Source organism: Adiantum capillus-veneris, chromosome 17 (assembly GCF_014529385.1).
Source record: "Adiantum capillus-veneris isolate H3 chromosome 17, ASM1452938v2, whole genome shotgun sequence".
Taxonomy (NCBI): domain Eukaryota; kingdom Viridiplantae; phylum Streptophyta; class Polypodiopsida; order Polypodiales; family Pteridaceae; genus Adiantum; species Adiantum capillus-veneris.
Window position 1 is genome coordinate 137,171,996 of NC_140947.1, and position 19,998 is coordinate 137,191,993.

At 45.4% G+C, this 19,998-nt stretch overlaps 1 protein-coding gene across 1 annotated transcript in view; it reads left to right on the plus strand.

Annotated features, from left to right (window-relative positions):
* Positions 1-282: 282 nt before the first annotated feature.
* LOC147438154 (putative DEAD-box ATP-dependent RNA helicase 29) overlaps positions 283-19,998 on the plus strand; it is a 63,048-nt gene continuing 43,332 nt past the window's right edge. Inside the window, exons 1-3 of the mRNA XM_086487488.1 lie at positions 283-815; positions 1,326-2,487; positions 2,595-2,652. Coding sequence (XP_086343614.1) covers positions 368-815; positions 1,326-2,487; positions 2,595-2,652 — 1,668 coding nt within the window. The 5' untranslated portion in view covers positions 283-367. The remainder of the gene's footprint in view (positions 816-1,325; positions 2,488-2,594; positions 2,653-19,998) is intronic.

Below are 19,998 nucleotides of genomic sequence, written 5' to 3' on the forward strand. Positions count from 1 at the left end.
TTTGAGACGCGATTGTCCCAAATGGAACTTTTGCATCGAGAATAGTGTTTTGCGACAAAAAACCTGCATGTGTTGCCAGAATGAACAACGCCAAGTTTGCTTGGAACGACATGATGCAGCGCAGCTTTAGCGTCTACCCGAGTTGAAATTAAAGAAGAATGGCCCCAACAGGGCAAGGCACTTAAGTTGGGGCCTTTACCCTAAAATGAGTATTTGATTTTACGCTTAACAACTACAATGTGATGCAAATGTGTTATTTCATGTATTTCCACGTGGATGCCTGCTCAGTGTGAATTTCGTAGGTAAAGCTTCCTCTCCCCCCCCGAGCCCCCTCTCTCTCTCTCTCTCTCGCCAAGCCTGCTCAGTTATGCGTGAAATGGAAGCAGCTGAGGTGGAAGAAGACGAAGAATTCGCAGCAGAAGAAGCGGAGGAATGGATGAAGGCGTTTCCAGTGACAGAGGGCGCCACATCCTTGCAAAAGAGTCAGCCTTTGAGGAAGGGGAAGAAGAAGGGTAAGTCAGGCGGATTTGAGTCGCTTGGGTTGAGCCCACCCATTTTTCGTGGTATAAGAAGAACAGGGTATCAGGTACCAACTCCCATCCAGCGCAAGACTTTACCCTTGGTGATGGCTGGTTATGATGTCGTAGCAATGGCTCGCACTGGCTCAGGAAAAACAGCTGCTTTCCTCATACCAATGCTCGAGCGATTGAAAATGCATTTGTCGAAAGGTGGTGCTCGTGCTATCATTCTCTCGCCTACAAGAGAGCTTGCCCTGCAAACTTTCAAGTTTTGCAATCAGCTAGGTCGTTATACTGGTAGGATGATTCACATGCTGCTCGTATGCAGAATTTCTCCTTCTTTTTGACATTCTAGAGATTGGGTTATTTTATGATTGAAGGATTCGTGGGTTGAATTCTTTTGTAGAATTGCACATTCTATGTATATAATGGAACTTGTTTGGTCGGAAGCCTTTGCACTTAATCTCTTTGCATTTAATCATATTCCCGAGACGGGTCTTCCTTTGTTTAGATGTCGAATGGAAGGGATAGCTTGAAAGGCATTTTGAAAGTATGAATCTTTCCTCAAGTTTGACAAGGCTGCTAATTTTGTGAAATGGGTGGGTTTTGAAACAATATGCATCATCTATCAAGGGTTTTTGATGGGATCCTCCATATAGAGCAGATGAGAGGCTTTAGTTATTGGCAATGAATCCACGTATTCCACAAAAGGTGTTTTGTGCTCCCTATTTATGTCTGTTGTGTCAATGCATTGTAATTTCAGTCCTATTTTACTTATGTGCTTACTTGGACCTTGGTGTTTTGAAGATCTTCGAGTTGCTGTCCTAGTTGGCGGTGACAACATGGAGTCACAATTTGAGGATCTTGCAAACAACCCGGATGTGATTGTGGCAACTCCTGGTCGCCTGATGCACCACCTTTCGGAAGTGGAAGGAATGTCTTTGCGCTCTGTAGAGTATGTCGTATTTGATGAAGCAGATCGCTTGTTTGAGATGGGTTTTGCAGAGCAGTTGAGGCAAATACTTTCTCACCTTGCTGAGACCAGGCAAACACTACTTTTCAGTGCAACGATGCCTCGCCTGCTTGCAGATTTTGCCAAAGCTGGCCTTCGTGATCCTCACATTGTCCGCTTGGATGTTGATACAAAGATAAGTCCTGATCTGAAACTGGCCTTTTTTACTTTACGGCATGATGAGAAGCCTGCAGCTTTGATATATATGGTTAGAGAACATATCAAGTCAGATCAGCAAACCTTGATTTTTGTTTCAACAAAGCATCACGTTGAGTTTTTGCAAGAGCTTATGCGTAGGGAGGGTCTTGAGTTGTCAGTGGTGTATGGGGCAATGGATCAAACAGCCAGGAAGATACATCTTGCGAAGTTTCGAGCAAGAAAAACAATGCTTTTACTTGTTACTGATGTAGCTGCACGAGGAATTGATATTCCCTTGCTTGATAATGTTGTCAATTATGATTTTCCTTCGAAGCCTAAACTCTTTGTACACAGAGTAGGGCGGGCAGCTAGAGCTGGCAGAGTGGGATCAGCATTCTCTTTTGTTACCTCAGACGAGCTTCCTTACCTCTTGGATCTGCATCTTTTTCTTTCAAAGCCAGTTCATCCAGCACTCACAGAAGAGGATCTAGCTGGGAATAGCAAGGAACTTTTGAAAAGGATGAAGGAAGTGACAGAAGGGGGTAGTACTGTGTATGGTCGACTGCCTCAATCAATTTTGGACAGCACAAGTGAGAAGCTTAGGAGTCTTGTGGAGGGGAACATGGAGCTCTTGGCATTGCAAAAGTCTTGCAACAAGGCATTTGATCTCTATTCTAGATCCAAGCCATCTCCATCTTTAGAATCAGCAAGAAGAGCAAAGAGCTTACCTAAAGAAGGTCTGCATCCGCTGTTCAGGGAGGAGATTGCAAACGAGGAAGCAGCTGCGCTTGCCTTTACGGAAAGTTTGAAGAAGTTCAGGTGCATTCCCCAGTACTGCATGCTTGTGACTGTTATCAGGATGACTCACTTATCTGCATTTGCATTCTGTAAGTCTCAGCTTTTGTGTTGTGCCTAGGGGATTGCAGGCCCAAACAGACTGTCTTGGAGAGTGAAGGCGAGGCTGCTCGATCCAAAAACTTGCAGGTACTTCTAAGACAGTATTTATAGAGGCAAGGCCATGCACACACACACACCTACACAGACATACGTGCATAAAGTCCAAATTTACCTGTAAAGAAAAGTGCAAGTAGTATACTCTTTCGAGTCATCCATTGTAACAAGAAACGCCGTTTCTTCCTTGAAGAAACAAATCAGCTGATTCCGAGAGTTCCATTTCAGGAGAAATGGTGCTTTTAATTATTTTTTTGGGAGTAACAAATCTGTGTCACTTTTTATTCTGAATCAATTATCTTTTAGCATGAGTATCATTTTTGTACACTTGCCTTTGCTTTGCAAGCAGACTTTGCACTATGTGTGTACCACTCTCTCTCTCTCTCTCTCTCTCTCTCTCTCTCTCTCAGCAAGGTTTAATGGGCGCTTGAGAGTGACTCTTGTGGCTGCTTTACACTCTTATTGTGTCTTGCGGGCATTTTGGGTGGCTCTGTGTATGTTTTGAGTCCTATAATAATTTGTACACTAAGTTAATTTCTTAATTGAAGGAAACATGGTTTCTTGGCTGTTTTGACCTCGATCGAAATTTTAAAACTCTGGTTTTTCCATTTCTTTTTCTCCATTTCCATTTCTTTGTGGTGACTATGAAGTCATCTTGAAGATAATATAACTATTAGCACATCATGCATAGCATTAGCTAAATACTATTAACACCTCCATCAATGTCAGAAGTGCTGGTAGGGAGTGTAGAACTAGGTATCTGTATATACTCCATATACACATGCATGAACATAGAATGAATACAAAGGTCTACATATTGAATTGTGCTCGCGGCTCTAGAGATACAAGTAAAACTCAGCTATAATGAAGCCTATCACAAAGTAAAGCATCAGGCGATACATCTTATTGACAATTGAAAGAATTAATAGGATATCATCTTCTTGCAAAGACTGTGAATTTCGTACCTCTTTTCATACTACTATATAGTATATACCTAGACAAATTTCAAGAAAGGCTCATAGTCACCTTTAAAGGAAAGCGCAAGATCTCTATCAATGCCCAATAATACTTGTATATGTACGATTAAATTTTGTGTATGAACTCTTAGAAAAGAATTTTGTTCGACCTAGTACTTCTCCATACTGTCACGAGTTTTGCTTGTTCAAAAGAAAGATGACACTCTTCGAATGTGCATTGATTATCGTTCTTTAATCAAGATTACAATAAAGAACATATTTCCAATTCCTAGAATTGTTTGATATTTTAGATAAGCTACAAGGAGCACGAATTTTAGCCGCATAGATCTCAAGAGTGGCTATCATCAGATTTGTATTGCTCCTGAAGATATACATAAGAGGCTGATTATATGAGTTTTTAGTAACGCCTTTTGGCCTTACTAATTCTCCGATGACTTTCAATTGAATGATAGACCGAATCTTCCTTTCTCATCGACAATTTACAGGAATCTTTTTTGACGATATCTTGGTCTTCTCTCGGAACAACATAAGTGATATTCACAAATTGTCTTTGAAGAATTTCCGAAGCATAAACGAACTCTCATTGTACCTGATGTGCCGAAAACCATTTGAAGTACAGTGTGATTGTCACGAAGTGATGATGTTGCATGCCCAACTGGAAGACAAATGGCCGAATGGACAAGAGAGACTGAATCTAGAAGAACTCTGAAGAAGTTGGGACTGAGGGGCCTAGAAAAAAGGGGTGAGAATTTTTTAAACCTAACCCACCAACCTACCCAACCTATGGAGCACTGGGGGAGGGGCCTAAAACCGTAAAAATCAAAAGCTTGATCTCTGGCTCAGCTGTCTGTAAATCACGTTGATGAAAGGTTGTATGGATTTTTGGATTTTTTGTTGTAGGTGTGCTGATGTGGCAGGCTGTATGGAATTCTATGTTTTGCACTACTGGCTGTTGGGCAGTTTTGTGTAAGCTTTTGGAGAGCAGGTGCTTTTGGACCAAGTGCTTTTGGGGCTCTGGTCTAAGGCATCCCTTGTACGGTTTATAAGTGCCCTTGGGGTCACTCTTCTGTGAGCATCGTCTCGGAGAGAGTTGGACCCTCGGGAGTTGTACTTGTGAGCACAATAAGAAAGAAATATCCGAAGGGGCGCCAGTCTTTGGGGGCAGTGGGTTTTGGCTCAGAACTTGCCATCTTTGCTCGAAACTCCCCCTGGCGTGTCGACTCTCTCTCTCTCTCTCTCTCTCTCTCTCTTAAAGTTCAGCAATTTTGCAATTTCTATTTGTGTGTTGCTATTGATTTCTCGTTTGGAGTGTCCAAGCCTATAATAGTGGTATCAGAGCTCACAATGATTCTTCTTCTACAAAAGATCCGATCCTTTTTGGAACACACATGGATTCTCACAAAGAATTTGACAGAAACAATACCCCTTTGTGGGGAGATGAAGAAAAGTTGAAACCAAGCATAGAAACCAATGGAGATTTAGGCAAATTTTCGATGAGGAATTTTGCCAAAGCGGAGTACAACGTCAATTGCAGGTTGACACGTGTGAAAAGATTGATAAAGTACTCCCAAAATCCGAAATATGTGAAGCATCTGAGGAATTACCCGATTGATGAGATTCACTTGAGATGGCAAGAGGTCGTCGATTTTCCTCTCAAGGCGGTAAGAAAGTTGAAGGGAAAGGCGAGTGCAGATAATTGGAAAATGCACTCGTAGAAAGAGTTGGACATAGCTCTTGAAAAGAAGACAAACCAGTTAAGAAAAGGCCTAAAGCACGAAAGAAGAGGAAATCGGTGGATTTCCCCGGCTATTTGGGCCGGAAATTGACTTTCGAGGTGGCAAGCAGATCCAAGAAGCATGCTCGTTTCGAGGATGACCCAGATTTTTCTTCATCTTCAGAGAGTTTTGACAGTACGTCCTCCTCTCGTTCCATAGAGGATGAGAAAAGGTGGAAGAAGCGGAGAAAAGCAAGAAAAGTAGATGTTTGAAAAAGTCTAGAAGGCATACGATGCCATCTAGCATCTCAGAGGAGGAGAGCTCGTTCTCTCACGACGGTGAGAAAGAGAACAACAAGACCAAGGAGCTCAAGGATGGGGTTCAGGAAGCCAGATTTGACACGTTTTCAGGCTACTAGGTCGCTCATTGAGCCCTTGAGTTCATACAACAGTTTTACATCGCCTTCTCTGTAGATCGGTTCTCGGAACACTTCAAGGTGCAAAAAGCGGCATCTTACTTGAAAGGAAATGCACAACATGGTGGTCTACTCTTTTGTTACGTAGAGAAGCACCTACGAAGTGGGTAAAATTCAAGAGGATTTTGACTTCAACGTGGATAACAGAAGAATATGAAGAAGATGTCATCATGGCTTAGCATCAATTAAGAATGACTAAGAAAGATACATTGGATAACTACTACCAGAGGTTTTGGGATACCTATTTGCCAGTATCCTCGTTTTGGAGGATCAATTTGAGGGAGCAGCTTGAGCAATTTTGATGTGATTTGCCAAAAGAGATCCGACAATATTGTTTGCAACAGAAGTTTGATTCTATTCAGAGACTTATGGAACATGCCAAGCAAGGTTTTGGAATGCATGCTGGCTCATTGACCTATCCTACGGACAAGCCAGTGTCCACCTCAACTGGGCAAGAGTCTTCTTGTGAAGAGAATGAAACAGGGGAACCGGATGAAAGTTCATAAAAGAATTCTGAAGGAGGAAGGGAATTAAATGATAGTGCATCCGAGGGTTGCGACAAACCAAGGAAACCAAATGCAAGTTCATGAGAGGATTGGAGAAGAAAGGGAATTAGATGATAGTGCATTTGAGGGTCCGACAATGTAGGGGAATCAATTGATGGTTCCTCATAGAATTCAAACTATTTAGATTGAGGTGCCAGTGGATAGGGGAGGCTATCGGGGCTACGAAGATGTCACAAGGCATAAGAAAAGAAGAGAAAGGTAAGCTAGGTCGCAAAAGAAGACTGACGACCCAAATAACCGAAGAGTTGGGTGACTCGTCTTTCGACAATGTCGTGAGTTCATCTTCGGTGAACATCCGTGGAACAAGAGCTTTCTTTAGAGTTGACTTAAAGAGTGAATCTATGGCCGTACGCCATCGGGAATGCATCTCATCAATCGGGTGCCAGGTCAAAAATTTTGCATATTGGGGATCCTTCTTATCCTTCCGCACAAGCATCAACTTGGTGTTGACGTTGCATCTCCATTCGTTCATACTCCGTAGGTTGTGGTGGCCTTTACTCTTTGTCTGGTCGTCCATTAGAATTTTCGTGTTTCTACCCGATTCAGAGTTGTCTGGTGGGTTCGTCTAATTCTTGCGAAATTTGTCACCTGAATCAATGTGTATCGTGGTAAAAGAGATCGGATTTTCCCGGTGGGAGGAAAAATCGACTGAGCTCTGATACCACTATAACAGACTCGGACACCCCAAGTCAGAAATCTGGCTCGACACATGAGTGAATCACTTAAAAACACCTCACAACTTTTCACAAATCAAGAGTCGACACGGCACGGCGTAGTTCCGTGCCAGAGGTATTGGCCCCAAAGTCTAGCGCCCCTTTCGGTATTTATTTTTATATTAACGCTTGAGCAAAGTTACAAAGTCTGAGGGTCCTCTCTGCTCAGCTGCTCGTCAGCAAACTGAGTGGAAGAGTGGCCCTGGGTTCATATTTGAAGGCCCATGGCCTCTCAAAAGCAGTACATGAAAAGCTTCAAACTCAAAAGCATCTTGGCCCAAAATGTCACGTGCACATCTAACCCTATGTGTACGTGGACAAGCTACTTTATGACATGGGTTCAATTCAGTTCAGTTTAGTTAGCTTAGGAAGTGTTCTGGCACTTTTGTGAGTCTGTTCGTAGACCATGCATGTCTAGACACTTAGGGTAGATGCATATCCTCTGGTTGCACACAGCATGATCACCATCAGAACCCATCAGGAGCATTTTTACAGTGCATAGACCTATTTTCTCTATTTTTGACATTTTTCACTTATTATTTTTAAGTGACTTTTGTTGGGAACTAGGTAGGGCAAATTTGATAAGCTTGTATATATAGAAACCTAGCACTAGCACTTATGGGCAGAAGAGGCAGCAGGAACTCGGTTCAACAGGCACCTTCTCAGCAAGACCCCCAGCAGGCCTAGCGTTTTTTCATCAGAAGCAAGGACCTAGTGTTTTCATCACACAGACCAGCCTTGGCGTTTTTGCACAGCAAATCAGCCGTGGCGACAGCAACACAGCAGGTTCCCTAGCGTTAGCAGATTCCCACCGCAGTATACCATTTTCAGCCCTAGCGTTTTTGCATCAGCATAACACTTCAGCGTTTTGCAGATTCACTGCGACGGAATCCCAAGAAGCACCAGCGTTTTCAGTTTTCAGCACTTAAGACACAACAGAACAAGTCTCGAACCTCGCAGATCTCACCTTCTCGCAGCAGATACTCGCCGCACGATCAGATCCAACGTAGTTTGCAGATTCAGCCCGGAAAATGCAGATTTCAGCATTTGCGTTTTCAGCGCGTCGTCGTCGCATCGTCGCCATCGACATCGTCACTGACATAGAGTTAGAATTCAGCAGATAAAGATTTGCAAATTTCAGCCCTTAGCGTTTTCAGATTTGAGCCAGTCTCATCGTTGTCCTCATCGTCGTCGACATCGTCGGCAAGTCCAAGCATTGTAGAGATTTGTGCAATCATAAGTAGACCGCTTTCGCCATAGAGAGTGGGGCCTTCGGAGGAGGGTTTGACAACATTCTGGTGTCGTATTTCTTCTCTCTCTATCTCTCAGTCTCAACACTTTCATTCACAATGTCTTCCACTTTGTTTGTGATCATTTGCACTCTCTCACTAAAGGAACGGAAGGCTCTCCCTTCTGTAAGTAAATGGAACCTTGAGCAAAGTTCAGAGCACTCATCTTGAGTAAAGTTCAACATTCACTTCTAAGTTCTGCTGCACCTTACATTGGTATTAGAGCTTTGGCAGTGTTTTGTGTCACTCAAGGAAAGAACCACAATTTTTTTTTTGCTTGTTGCGGTCGCATGTAACCCAAGTCCTCTTGGGCGTGTCGACTACTAATCGTGTTTTTGAAGAGTGACAGGAAACCCAAGAAAGAAGGGCTTGTCCAGCCTCCTCTTGCTCTCTTCTCACTCGTTGCGAGTGAACCGTGCACTTAGCGGCTGGCCAGTCAACGTGAGGTGGGAAAAAGCAACCTTGGTGTGAGCGCATGGTCGCCAAGGGGTGCGCCCGTAGGGAAGAGTATTGCTCGGGTGAAGAGATCATCCATCTCTAACACAGCTTGCAAGCTAAAGAAGAACCTCAAGACCCTCAAGAACTCAAGAACCTCAACAACCCAAGAACCCAAGACCCACAAGAACCCAAGTTTTTTGTGAACTTAAGAACCAAAGATCTCAGTGTATGGTCATCACCCGAAGCGGAATGGATACTTTGCATGAAGGTGATGAGCATGAAGACGGAGTAGAAGAACTTTCCCCACCAGGAGGTTTTTTTGACCCTCCCTCTTCCCCATCTACACTCGGTTTGCACCAAATCCTATGGAGGCTTTGGTCAAGTCGATGATGGACATGATGGCACGACAAGAAGCGACTCGCGTTGCCTTGGAACACGAGCGCAATGAACGAAAAGCAGAAAGAAAGGCAGCTATTGGGCGTGAGCGTGAGCAAGCGCGCTTGGTGGCCGAAGACAGACGAGCGGCCTTGGAGGCAGAGCGTGAGGTGCAGAGAGACCTATGCATGCAAGAGTTGGTCGATAGGCTCTCACCTTGAAATCCGAGCCGACCAAAGATGTTTGTTGGTAGTTCCGCAAGTGGTGCAGGCCGAGATTTAAACTCCAACAACCCCGTCACAAAGAAGATCCAATTCAGTAAGTATGATGGTTGGATGCTACGATTATTCAATTTTGGTTGCATCAATTTAATGCTTATTTTGCGGCAACTAAGAAGACAGGAAATAGCAAGGTTTTGACGATAGCTATGTACCTTGCCGGTGATGCCATTAATTGGTACCACGCATGGCAAGAAGCGCAGTTGACCGTGCACCTAGAGGAAGCCGAGGATGGCATGCCCCTTCTTTCAATTGGGCAGACTTTCAAGACATGCTCAAGGTGCGGTTTATGCCACCACAGTACCTAGCACCGTTGAAAGACGATTGGCGCAGTCTCAAGCAAAATGGTATGCCAGTTATGTCTTTCTCTAATCGTGTTTTTGCAGCTCGACACTCAATTACGCAAATTGGATACAGAGCGCAAAGAGGCATTCCTTTATGGATTGGACGAGTATATCAAGTTTGATGTGGAGGTACTTGATCCAATCGATCTCAACAAGCGGGTAGCGATTGCTTTTGTGCAAGAGATGAAGCACAACAAGGGAAAGCCTAAGGAAAACAAGACTTCGACAAGTACCTCTCAGACTTCTCACACTCCTTAGAACGGTAAGACTGGTAAGAACGGTAACTCTTCTAACCAATCTTCCAATAGAATAGTCTCAGAAAAGAACTCTCCAAGTGAACCTAAGGGTAAAGCTAACACAATTGCTAAACCTAAGCTCACTCCAGATGAAAAGGTAGAACAAGGAATTTTAGGAGGATACATCACATCGGAAGAGCAAAGCACTTATTCTAAGGAAGGTCGTTGTTTTCATTGTCACATCAAGGGTCACATAAAAAGAACATGTCCTAAGCTTGAATCGAACGAATCTAAAGAACCCACAGAACCCACTTCCTCTGTCAATGCAATAAATGAGAACACGAGTGTGACCCAAGTCTCTCATGATCCTTCCATTGATGAGTCTCTCATTAAGTGTTATGGTCATGTGAATGGTCAGCGCTTTGTCATATTGTTTGACTCAGGCAGTATGCATGATTTGATTAGTGACTCTCTTGTCGAAAGAGCCTGCTTGGAGGTTCGCAAGACATCTCCTTTCGAGGTGTCTGGCTTCTCCCGGTATGGACTCTCTCATCACGCAAGAGTGCCTTGATGTTTTGTTCACTGTTCAACAAGTGTCCTTCCGCAGAAAATTTGTAGTCTCTCCTCTTTCAGGATGTGATATGCTCTTGGACATTCGATGGTTTCGTGAACATAACCCTCGTTGATTGGGCGGAAAATACGTTCACTTTCAATGCCAAAAGTGACTCTCCCCTTGTCATTCGTGGAGAGCAAGTTGTTCATTCTTCATCTCTCATTTCTAATGTGCATGCAAAGATTGAAAGAATTCAGGAGAAGGAGACTCTCTCAGTCTCGTCTTCTCCAAAGCATGACACACATGATTTGCATGATAATGACAAGCATGATGATAAGTATAATGATGAGCATGATGATTTGCACGATCAAGATGTGATTTCTCACAAGCATGATGATTTTGCAGGAAGATGATGTGATTGTTCACCAGGATGATGGTTTAGTTGATGCTTTTTCTAGCGAAGCTAACCTCGTTGCAGATTTGATCGATCACGAAGAACCGATCTTGGCTCTCGAGTCGAGGTCCAAAGAACCCCCCACAGGAAGTATTACGTGTTCGAATGAATTAGTCAGCACGCATTGTTCTAGTGTTTCATTCGTGATGCTTTCTTGTATTTTAGTCACCGTCCTTATGTGATCCCTTTTCATAGGCATGACATATTGTGCGATGAGCACGATTCACTCATGAATGAGCACGGATGTATACGATGATTCATGAAAAGATGAAATGTTTGCATTCAAGGAGTTTACATTCCATGTCTCTTTCTTGGCGTGACACATTTTTCAAAAGAGCAAAAGAAGGGTTGAGCATCAAGCATAGACATTTCCATTGTGTTTTGCCACAGTTGATCGATTTAGATCGTAAAGTCAAGTTTCGATCCCATTGTTTGCGTGTGTTTGATGAACGGTTTGGCACTCCGTCTCTATGTTCATATATTGCATGCACAATCTTTAAACAAGACTAGAAATTTTCCAGTCACTTTACATGGAATGGGTATGTTCATGTTTTTGTGTTGGAAGCGGTTTCATGAATTTTCAGCCTCAGAGATTCTTGAAGAAGGTGGACGCATGACTATAGACGAAGATGAAGCATTGAAGGAGCCACATATGACTGTGTCGCTTTCGGCGCGGCCCAGAGAAGCAAGCGTTGACCCACGCATCAGAGTGGGCCAGCGAAGAGTTCTTCACAGAATTCCAAACATTGTTGGCGATCTCCCTCGACGCCTTACAGTTCGGTACCAGTATCTCACTTTGAAAAGGAGGGGATGTCACGTGCACATCTAACCCTATGTGTACGTGGACAAGCTACTTCATGACATGGGTTCGGTTCAGTTCAGTTAGCTTAGGAAGTGTTCTGGCACTTTTGTGAGTGTTCGCAGACCGTGCATGTCCAGACACTTAGGGTAGATGCATATCCTCTGGTTGCACACATCCTGATCATCTGATTTCCATTAGAACGCATCAGGAGCATTTTTACAGTGCATAGACCTATTTTCCCTATTTTTGACATTTTTCACTTATTATTTTTAAGTGACTTTTGTTGAGAACTAGGTAGGGTAAATTTGATAAGCTTGTATATATAGAAGCACTAGCACTTATGGGCAGAAGAGGCAGTAGGAACTCGGTTCAACGGGCACTTTCTTAGCAGGAATACTTTCTTAGCAGGCTTATCCTAGATTCATCTAGGTATACTTTCTTAGCAGGAACCCCAGCAAGCCTAGCGTTTTTGCATCAGAAGCAAGGACCTTGTGTTTTCATCACACAGACCAGCCTTGGCATTTTTGCACAACAAATCAGCCGTGGCGACAACAACACAGCAGGTTCCCTAGCGTTAGCAGATTCCCACCGTAGTAGACGATTTTCAGCCCTAGTGTTTTTGCATCAGCATAACACTTCAGCGTTTTGCAGATTCATCGCGACGGAATCCCAAGAAGCACCAGCATTTTCAGTTTTCAGCACTTAGACACAGCAGAACAAGTCCCGAACCTCGTAGATCTCACCTTCCCGCAGCAGATCCTCGCCGCACGGTCAAATCCAGCGTAGTTTGCAGATTCAGCCCGGAAGACACAGATTTCAGCATCTGCGTTTTCAGCGCGTCATAATCGCATCGTCATCATCGACATCGTCACCGACATAGAGTCAGAATTCAGCAGATAATGATTTGCAGATTTCAGCCCTTAGCGTGTTTAGATTTGAGCCCATCTCATCGTTGTCGACATTGTCGGCAAGTCCAAGCATTGTAGAGATTTGTGCAATCATAAGTAGACCGCTCTCGCCATAGAGAGTGGGGCCTTCGGAGGAGGGTTTGACAACATTCTGGTGTCGTATTTCCTCTCTCTATCTCTCAGTCACAACACCTTCATTCACAGTGTCTTCCACTTTGTTTGTGATCATTTGCACTCTCTCACTAAAGGAACGGAAGGCTCTCCCTTCCGTAAGTAAAAGGAACCTTGAGCACAGTTCGGAGCACTCATCTTGAGCATTCACTTCCGTTGCACCTTACACAAAAGGTGGGGCATCAAGCCATCCATGCGATTTGCCACGTCATCAATCAACGCAAAATGCAGGGTTGTCTGTACGGCTTGCCACGTCAGCAGCCTTCATGCGATCTTTTTTTATATTATTCTTGTGAATTTCTTAGGGCCCCATCCGGCGAGACCCTATAAGTTGGAACAACTTATAATCTTTGAATCTTGTCAGTTTTCAGGCGAATCTGCCATGTCATCATTTAGATAGAGAGAGAGAGAGAGAGAGAGAGAGAGAGAGAGAGAGAGAGAGAGAGAGAGAGAGAGAGAGAGAGTGTGTCGACACCTTATTCCCTCTGACGCTCTCCTTCTCGGATACGCCTCTCCATTTTATCGACGAACATCTTCTCCAGATGATTGCTGCTCATTTTGGCACGGTAGTTCCAGGATCCTGCATCTTCTTATCTGGCCCACCTCGCATTCAGGTCTTGGTGTTTGGGGATACTTCATTACCAGATAGAGTTATTGTGGCTGTGCGCGATCGAGACTACTCTCTCCGTATGGTAGTCACTGGCCGCCCTGGACAGTGCTTACGCTGTCACGAGATGGGACACTTGGGGCGAGATTGTCCCACCCTGCCACGACATCGGCAGCAACAACAGCCGGCCCGCGGCAGTCATGCTAAGCCTTGTGGTCAGCGTCAACAGCCGGTTCGTCCTCCTTTCCCATCTACTACTCAAGCACCTCAGCAGCCTACAGGCGCTCCTCGAGCTACGGTCCTCCATGTTCCTCCCTCCGCTTCAGCTCCCACTGAGGCAGCATTGCAGACAGTGGGTCGTAATCATTCCTTCCGTCCTCGTCAGCAACCAACAACGCAGCCAGCTCCCAGTGTTACCTCTCTTGCTCCCTCTCACCACCCCCTTACCCCCTGCATCTCCTTGCCATTCTTCTTCTTTGCGACAAGATCACTTACCTCTGCTACCAGCTCCTCCTTCACCTGCAGTTCCCCCGCCCACTCCTTCCCCTCTTCCCGAGGTCCCTGTTCCCATGCAGATGGATCATTCACCGCTACTACCTCTCCCTTCTCCTCCTCTTCCTCTCGCCCTTACTCTCCCCCCTCCGCCTTCTGGTCCTCCCCCTCCCTCAGCAGCTCATACTTACGTCTCACGCAGTTTTCTCAGCTCTTGCCCTCTTTCCTGGGGCACTCATCGGGCTGAGATGTGCGGTGACTCAGAAGGGCCATTGCGGGTGCAACTCTTTCTTATGCATCACAAGACAGGTTGTGCTCCCTCTTTAATAGGCAGTCGCTCTCAGCCTACCCCTTCCCTTTTCCTTCCATTCCACGCTGCTCAGGAATGGTCTGAGGATCAGGTTCTACATTTTGTGCACGCACAGACTATGGCTCAGCTTCATTTATGGTTGTCTACTTCCGCTCCTGATGTTTTGTCCCCTCACTACCCTTCATGTATGGGTGCTATGGAGTGGAGTGATGTTTATGCTTGCTATTCATTGCCTATGGTCATTCATGTATCCTCAGATGTGGTGCTTCCTATGTCTATGCGCATTTGGGGTGTCAAAGCTGCAGCATCGGTAATGCAATGTGAACAAGCTGAGGTCCGCAGTTGTGCAATGAGACACCATATCTTAGAGAGGGCTTGCGAGTAGCTTTCCTATCGCCTCAAGCTCACCCCTTGGATGGCCCAGCTGCCTCCAAGAAGATGCGCAGTTAGTCAGATGCTATTCAAACTCGTTCATGCAGTCTAAGGATTTACATGTAGTTTCTTGAAATGCTAATGGTTTACAGACTTCTCAGGTAAAAGGTTCCTGTAAGCTTTTACTTCGCAGAGATTTACACGCTTATGTAGTGGACAGTGTGGATATATTGCTAGTACAGGAGCATAAGATTGCCACTCCCTTTGGCAATCTCATGCCCTCGGGTGCCCGCACTTTTTGGGAGCTTGCTCTGGGCCTTCATGGACAGAGTTGCGGTGTATGCATCTCAGTGGGACCATGTTACTTGGCCTCAGTTCAGCAGCATGGCACCCTTGTCACTGGCAGAGCAGTTTATGTTTCTATTCGGATTCGAGAATCTATCATTGGTTTTATGTCAGTCTATGCACCCACTACTACTCGGAGAGGGCTACATTTTGGTCCTCTTTGGCTGCTGTTCTACGTGCTGTAGACTCTTGGGTTGTTGGAGGTGACTTCAACAACGTTGAGAGCGACTCTGATTTTCAAGCCATCACACCTCCAATTCTATTATCCATCTCTCCCGATGAGCAGCTAGCTTGGGATCGATTTCTTCTAGCTATTCAAGGTGTTGACGCTTGGCACATACCCTCTTTTGGTCACCACCCTGCTACACTTCATTACTCTTGGGGGTTTCAGAGACAGCAGGGGAGATTATTAGAGCGACTTGATCGTTTTTACATTGGCCCTTGGGCAGCAGCTCTAGGCGGATCCACTACTATATGGAGAGGGACCAGCCTCTCAGATCATTTACCCATCTCATTGTTTATCTCCTTCACTAGATCCTCTGCACAGAGACAAGGCTGCCGCATCCCTAACAGTGTTCTCACCACTTCAGTATTGCAGCAGCAGATTCGTGACTTATGGTCCACGGATGCTTCTTATTGTGGACCCCCTGGAGAGTTTCTTGCTCATTGTATTACTGAGCCTAGTATTTCCTGCCGTGATCAGACCGCTATTATTCATCATCAGTTGAGAGTACGGGAGTCTGATCTTCACATCCCTCTTGGTTCCATTTAGCGCTTGCTTTAGGAGTGGCCTCAGGATGCATATCTCGCTGCTAGACAGACAAACAGCTCACAGAGGAGATTCGTCGCGTACAGGAGGCTAGGTCTGAGTTCACTCATCATGCTTCAATATCTCATTGGATAGCTAAAGCTAATCGAATGAATAAAGACTTCTTCGCTGCGCATAAAGAGCGCCCTCCTGGCACCACCCTTCGGACTTTGTGCGATGCTCAAGGGACACTACATATGCATCCTGATGTTATACTTGATATGTCTGCAGATTATTTTGAGACATTGTTCACTGTTGATGTATGCACTACTGAGGTTTTACTTGCCCGTGAGCATATCTGGCATCACACGCGACACCGTTGTACAGACACTATGGCAGAGATCTTGTTGGCACCCTTCACACTTGCAGAGCTCCATGCTGCTATAGAGAGTCTTGATCCATCCTCCTGTCTAGGAGAGGATGGCCTCACTAGAGCTTTCTTTTTGACATATTGGGATGTATTGCATATACCACTGCTTCGCGGTTGTCAGGACATCTTTGCATCAGGATAAATGCATCTGGATCTTTGTTCAGGTCTCATATCTCTTATTCCGAAGGGGGGTGACACCACTCAGCTCCGACAGTGGAGACCTATTACCCTACTCCCTTCGGTCTATAAGATATTAGCGTTAATGATCAGCCATTGCTTGCGGCCGTTCTTACCATATATTATTCATACTTCTCAGACAGGCTTTGTCATGGATCGATGCATCCTGGATAATATCTTCACTTTTTATGAGGCAGTAGAGTGGGCCAGATTATCTTCTGAGCCTCTCGCTTTTTTCATCCTTGACTTCGAGAAAGCATACGATCGTGTTGAGTGGGACTTTCTTGAAGGAACTTTAGCCAAGATGGGTTTCCCTTCGAGATGGATCTCAGGCATTTCCGCTCTCTTTAGGACTGCCAGCAGTGCTATTACTATTGGTGGCCGTGTCAGTCGCAGTTTTGAGCTTTCTCTATCTGTCCGTCAGGGATGTCCTCTAGCAGCATATCTGTATGTGTTTGTAGGAGAGAGTATATCCGACTTTCTTCGTGCTCAGAGTCATGCATTTTGTGGCTTGACCATGCCAGTACCTACGGCTCCATACCTTATCGATCAGGAGGTTGTTTCATGAGACACTTATGCTGGATGCTGATTTTGTGGCAGAACATTATGACATTGGTCGTGGGGTGACAGACAGACTGCTTGAGATTGATTCCGCCGTTCCTTCACAGTGGGATGCAGTCATGAGAGGCACGGTTCAGATGCCTCCCCATTGTGGTTGGGAAGGCCTCTTTGCTCAGAGCACTCTCTTATTAGTTCGTTTAGACACCATGCTATTCACAGTTGATACTGACCAGTCTCAGGGGATTCATGCTAGATTGACATATGATGCCACCTCTCCGTAGCTTGTCCTTCCCGAAGCTCGATGGGGGGCCATCAGAGTAGTTGGCTCCCGCGAGAAGCGTCGTTGTGTTGACCCCCGTTTCGCTTCCGTTGATGCTGCACTTTGGAGGCTTTGGGTGTGGGAGGGTCGTGCCCTATCTCAGCTTTATTGGGACCCAGGAGAGTGGCATTGGCCTCACTCTGACCCCACCGGTGCACCTGTATCCTTCTTTGAGTACACTGTCAGGATTGGACGGTTAGCATTGATGAGACAGCAGCCAGAGCAGCCCACTCGTATGCGTTTCTGGTTACATTCAAGCCTCTCCCATGCCTGTGTGCAGCAGTTTTGGTCCGCCATCTGGGATTTACATGAGGCTCGTCGTATTTCTTTTTTCATGTGGATGATTGCACATGCGGGACTTCCAGTTGGGACTTGGCTAGCTACTATGGGACATGATCCGTTATGTACTCGCTGTCCTTTGCGACTACTTGAGTCACCTGCACACTGTCTTTGGTCATGCTCAACTTCCCATGTAGTGTGGCTTGCAGTTAGCAGAGCAGGTGTTCAGCATGGATTTCTTACTTGGGGATCTGTCTCATGGTTGATGCCGTTGCCCTGCCCCCATCTTTTCTACGAGGGCTCAGACACAGATCCAGCCTTTATGCTTACCTCGGCTGGTTATCGGCGAAAGACTTTGGCTATGCTACCACAGATTGCTTGGCAGGGGGATTCTCAGACACGTGATGAAGTTTTTTTAGTCATCACTAGTATTACACTATGGAATGTTTAGAGAGCTCGTTGTCTCCACATTCTAAGTGCGGCTCCACAGCTCCTTCAGGATACCCTCATTGCCATTTGGCTGGACATCATTTACACCCTGATTTGGCAGTGGGATTCTTCCTCAGGTACATCTCGAGCAGCCGAGGCTCGCCGATTTGCCTTCCATCGGCGTGGGCACGACCCCCACTCTTCTTCACACTTACAGGTGGCCAGATTACGTGGCATTATGCCCCTCCTCGGTGGTTTCTCCTCCACTCGTCACACCGACCACCATGAGATTGTTCTAGTCGAGTTGTCACTATAGTGGCTCTCCTCCTTACATTCAGTTTGTACACCCCACGTGATAGGCTATTTTGGCATCCGCTGGGGATTATATTGTACTCAGTAATATACAGCCCTGACTTTTTCCAAAAGAGAGAGAGAGAGAGAGAGAGAGAGAGAGAGAGAGAGAGAGAGAGAGAGAGAGAGAGAGAGAGAGGGGCACGACACTATGGAGTTTCGTGTCGAAGCACTGGCCCCAAAGACTTGCGTCCCTCTCGGTATTTCTTTATTATTGCTCACAGCAAAGTACAACTCTCGAGGGACCTCTGCTCTCAGACTCTGTGTCCTAATCCCTTGCAGAGTGAGGCTGTGGGTTCTTTATAAATAGTATAAAGGATGCCCAAAAGTGGAGCCCGAAAACTATCAGGCTCAAAAGCATTCTGGCCCAAAAGCTAGTGCTAGGGCTGCTAGCGCGTTTTGCGGGAAATCTGTACAGGTGCCACGTCAGCACTGCAAATCGCAGAGGTCCGTACGGTTTGCCACGTTAGCAACGCAATTCGTGGGTTCCGTACAACTGCCATGTCATTAAGCCTTCTATGCTTCATTTAGCCTTTTGTCCCTTGGGCCCCATCGGACAGGACCCCATAGGTTGGTACAACTTAAAAAAATTGGTGTCCTTTTATTTTTGGCCTCTCCGATTGATTCTGCAAGTTGATATAACGTCTTCTGTATCTTTCACTAGGGCTTCGACCCCTCTCTATCTGGAGTCTGTTTTTAAGGTCATGCCACGTTATCACTTTGTGACATCAAGACATCCGTGAAAAGACTAGCGTGGTCTGGATGTGATTGTTAAATGGTTGGGAATGTCACAAAGTGATGAGTAGCTGTAACAGACTTGGACACTCCAAGTCAAGAATCTACCGCGACAACACCAATTAACCAGTCCAAAACAATTCATAGTTCACAATTTATTCGACATTGCCCTGACGGAGTTCCGTGCCTAGAGATATTGGCCCCAAAGATTGGCGTCTCGGTAATTTTTTTTTGTATTAATCTGTGTTCAAAGTACAAGAGTGCGAGTATGCGCTCACACTCAGACTGTGCGTCCAGATGCTCTGAGTTGTGGGTGGCCTACCCACATATTTAAAGAGTACAAGGGATGCAAAAAGCAGAGTCCCAAGAGCTGAAAATCAAAAGCCCAAATAAAGCAAAGGCTCTTTCTCTCTCTTGCTTGTAAAATAAAAGCAAGTCCCAAAAAGCTGTCCATAATTAGCTTTTTAAAAATAAAGCAGAAAAGCTCTCTCTTTCTCCCAACATGCGTAGCCAAAAAGCATGCCAAAATCTACCCTGCATCAACCCACAAAAAGCGCCGGGAATCACAGACGTTCGTACTGCTGCCACGTGGCAAGTCCTCCGCATTTTCCGAGACAATCAGACATGTCAGCATTTTGCTCTCCGGGGTTCCCACAGGGCAGCCACATCATCATAGCGCATGCCAAAGGGTGGCACTTGGCAGCCACGTCATCAGTTTGTGACATACCCCCCTCTTGAAAACATTGTAATCGCCCTCGATTACGCCTGCAAAACAGACAGAAGCCATAAACTGTCTTAGCAGACATTGACTGGTAGTACCTACGCACTAGGAACACACATCTAGCACATGTACCAATTGACAGTCACATCACAGGACATCACTAGACATCTCAGGATATCATATGACAAATCACATTCATTATTCATTCA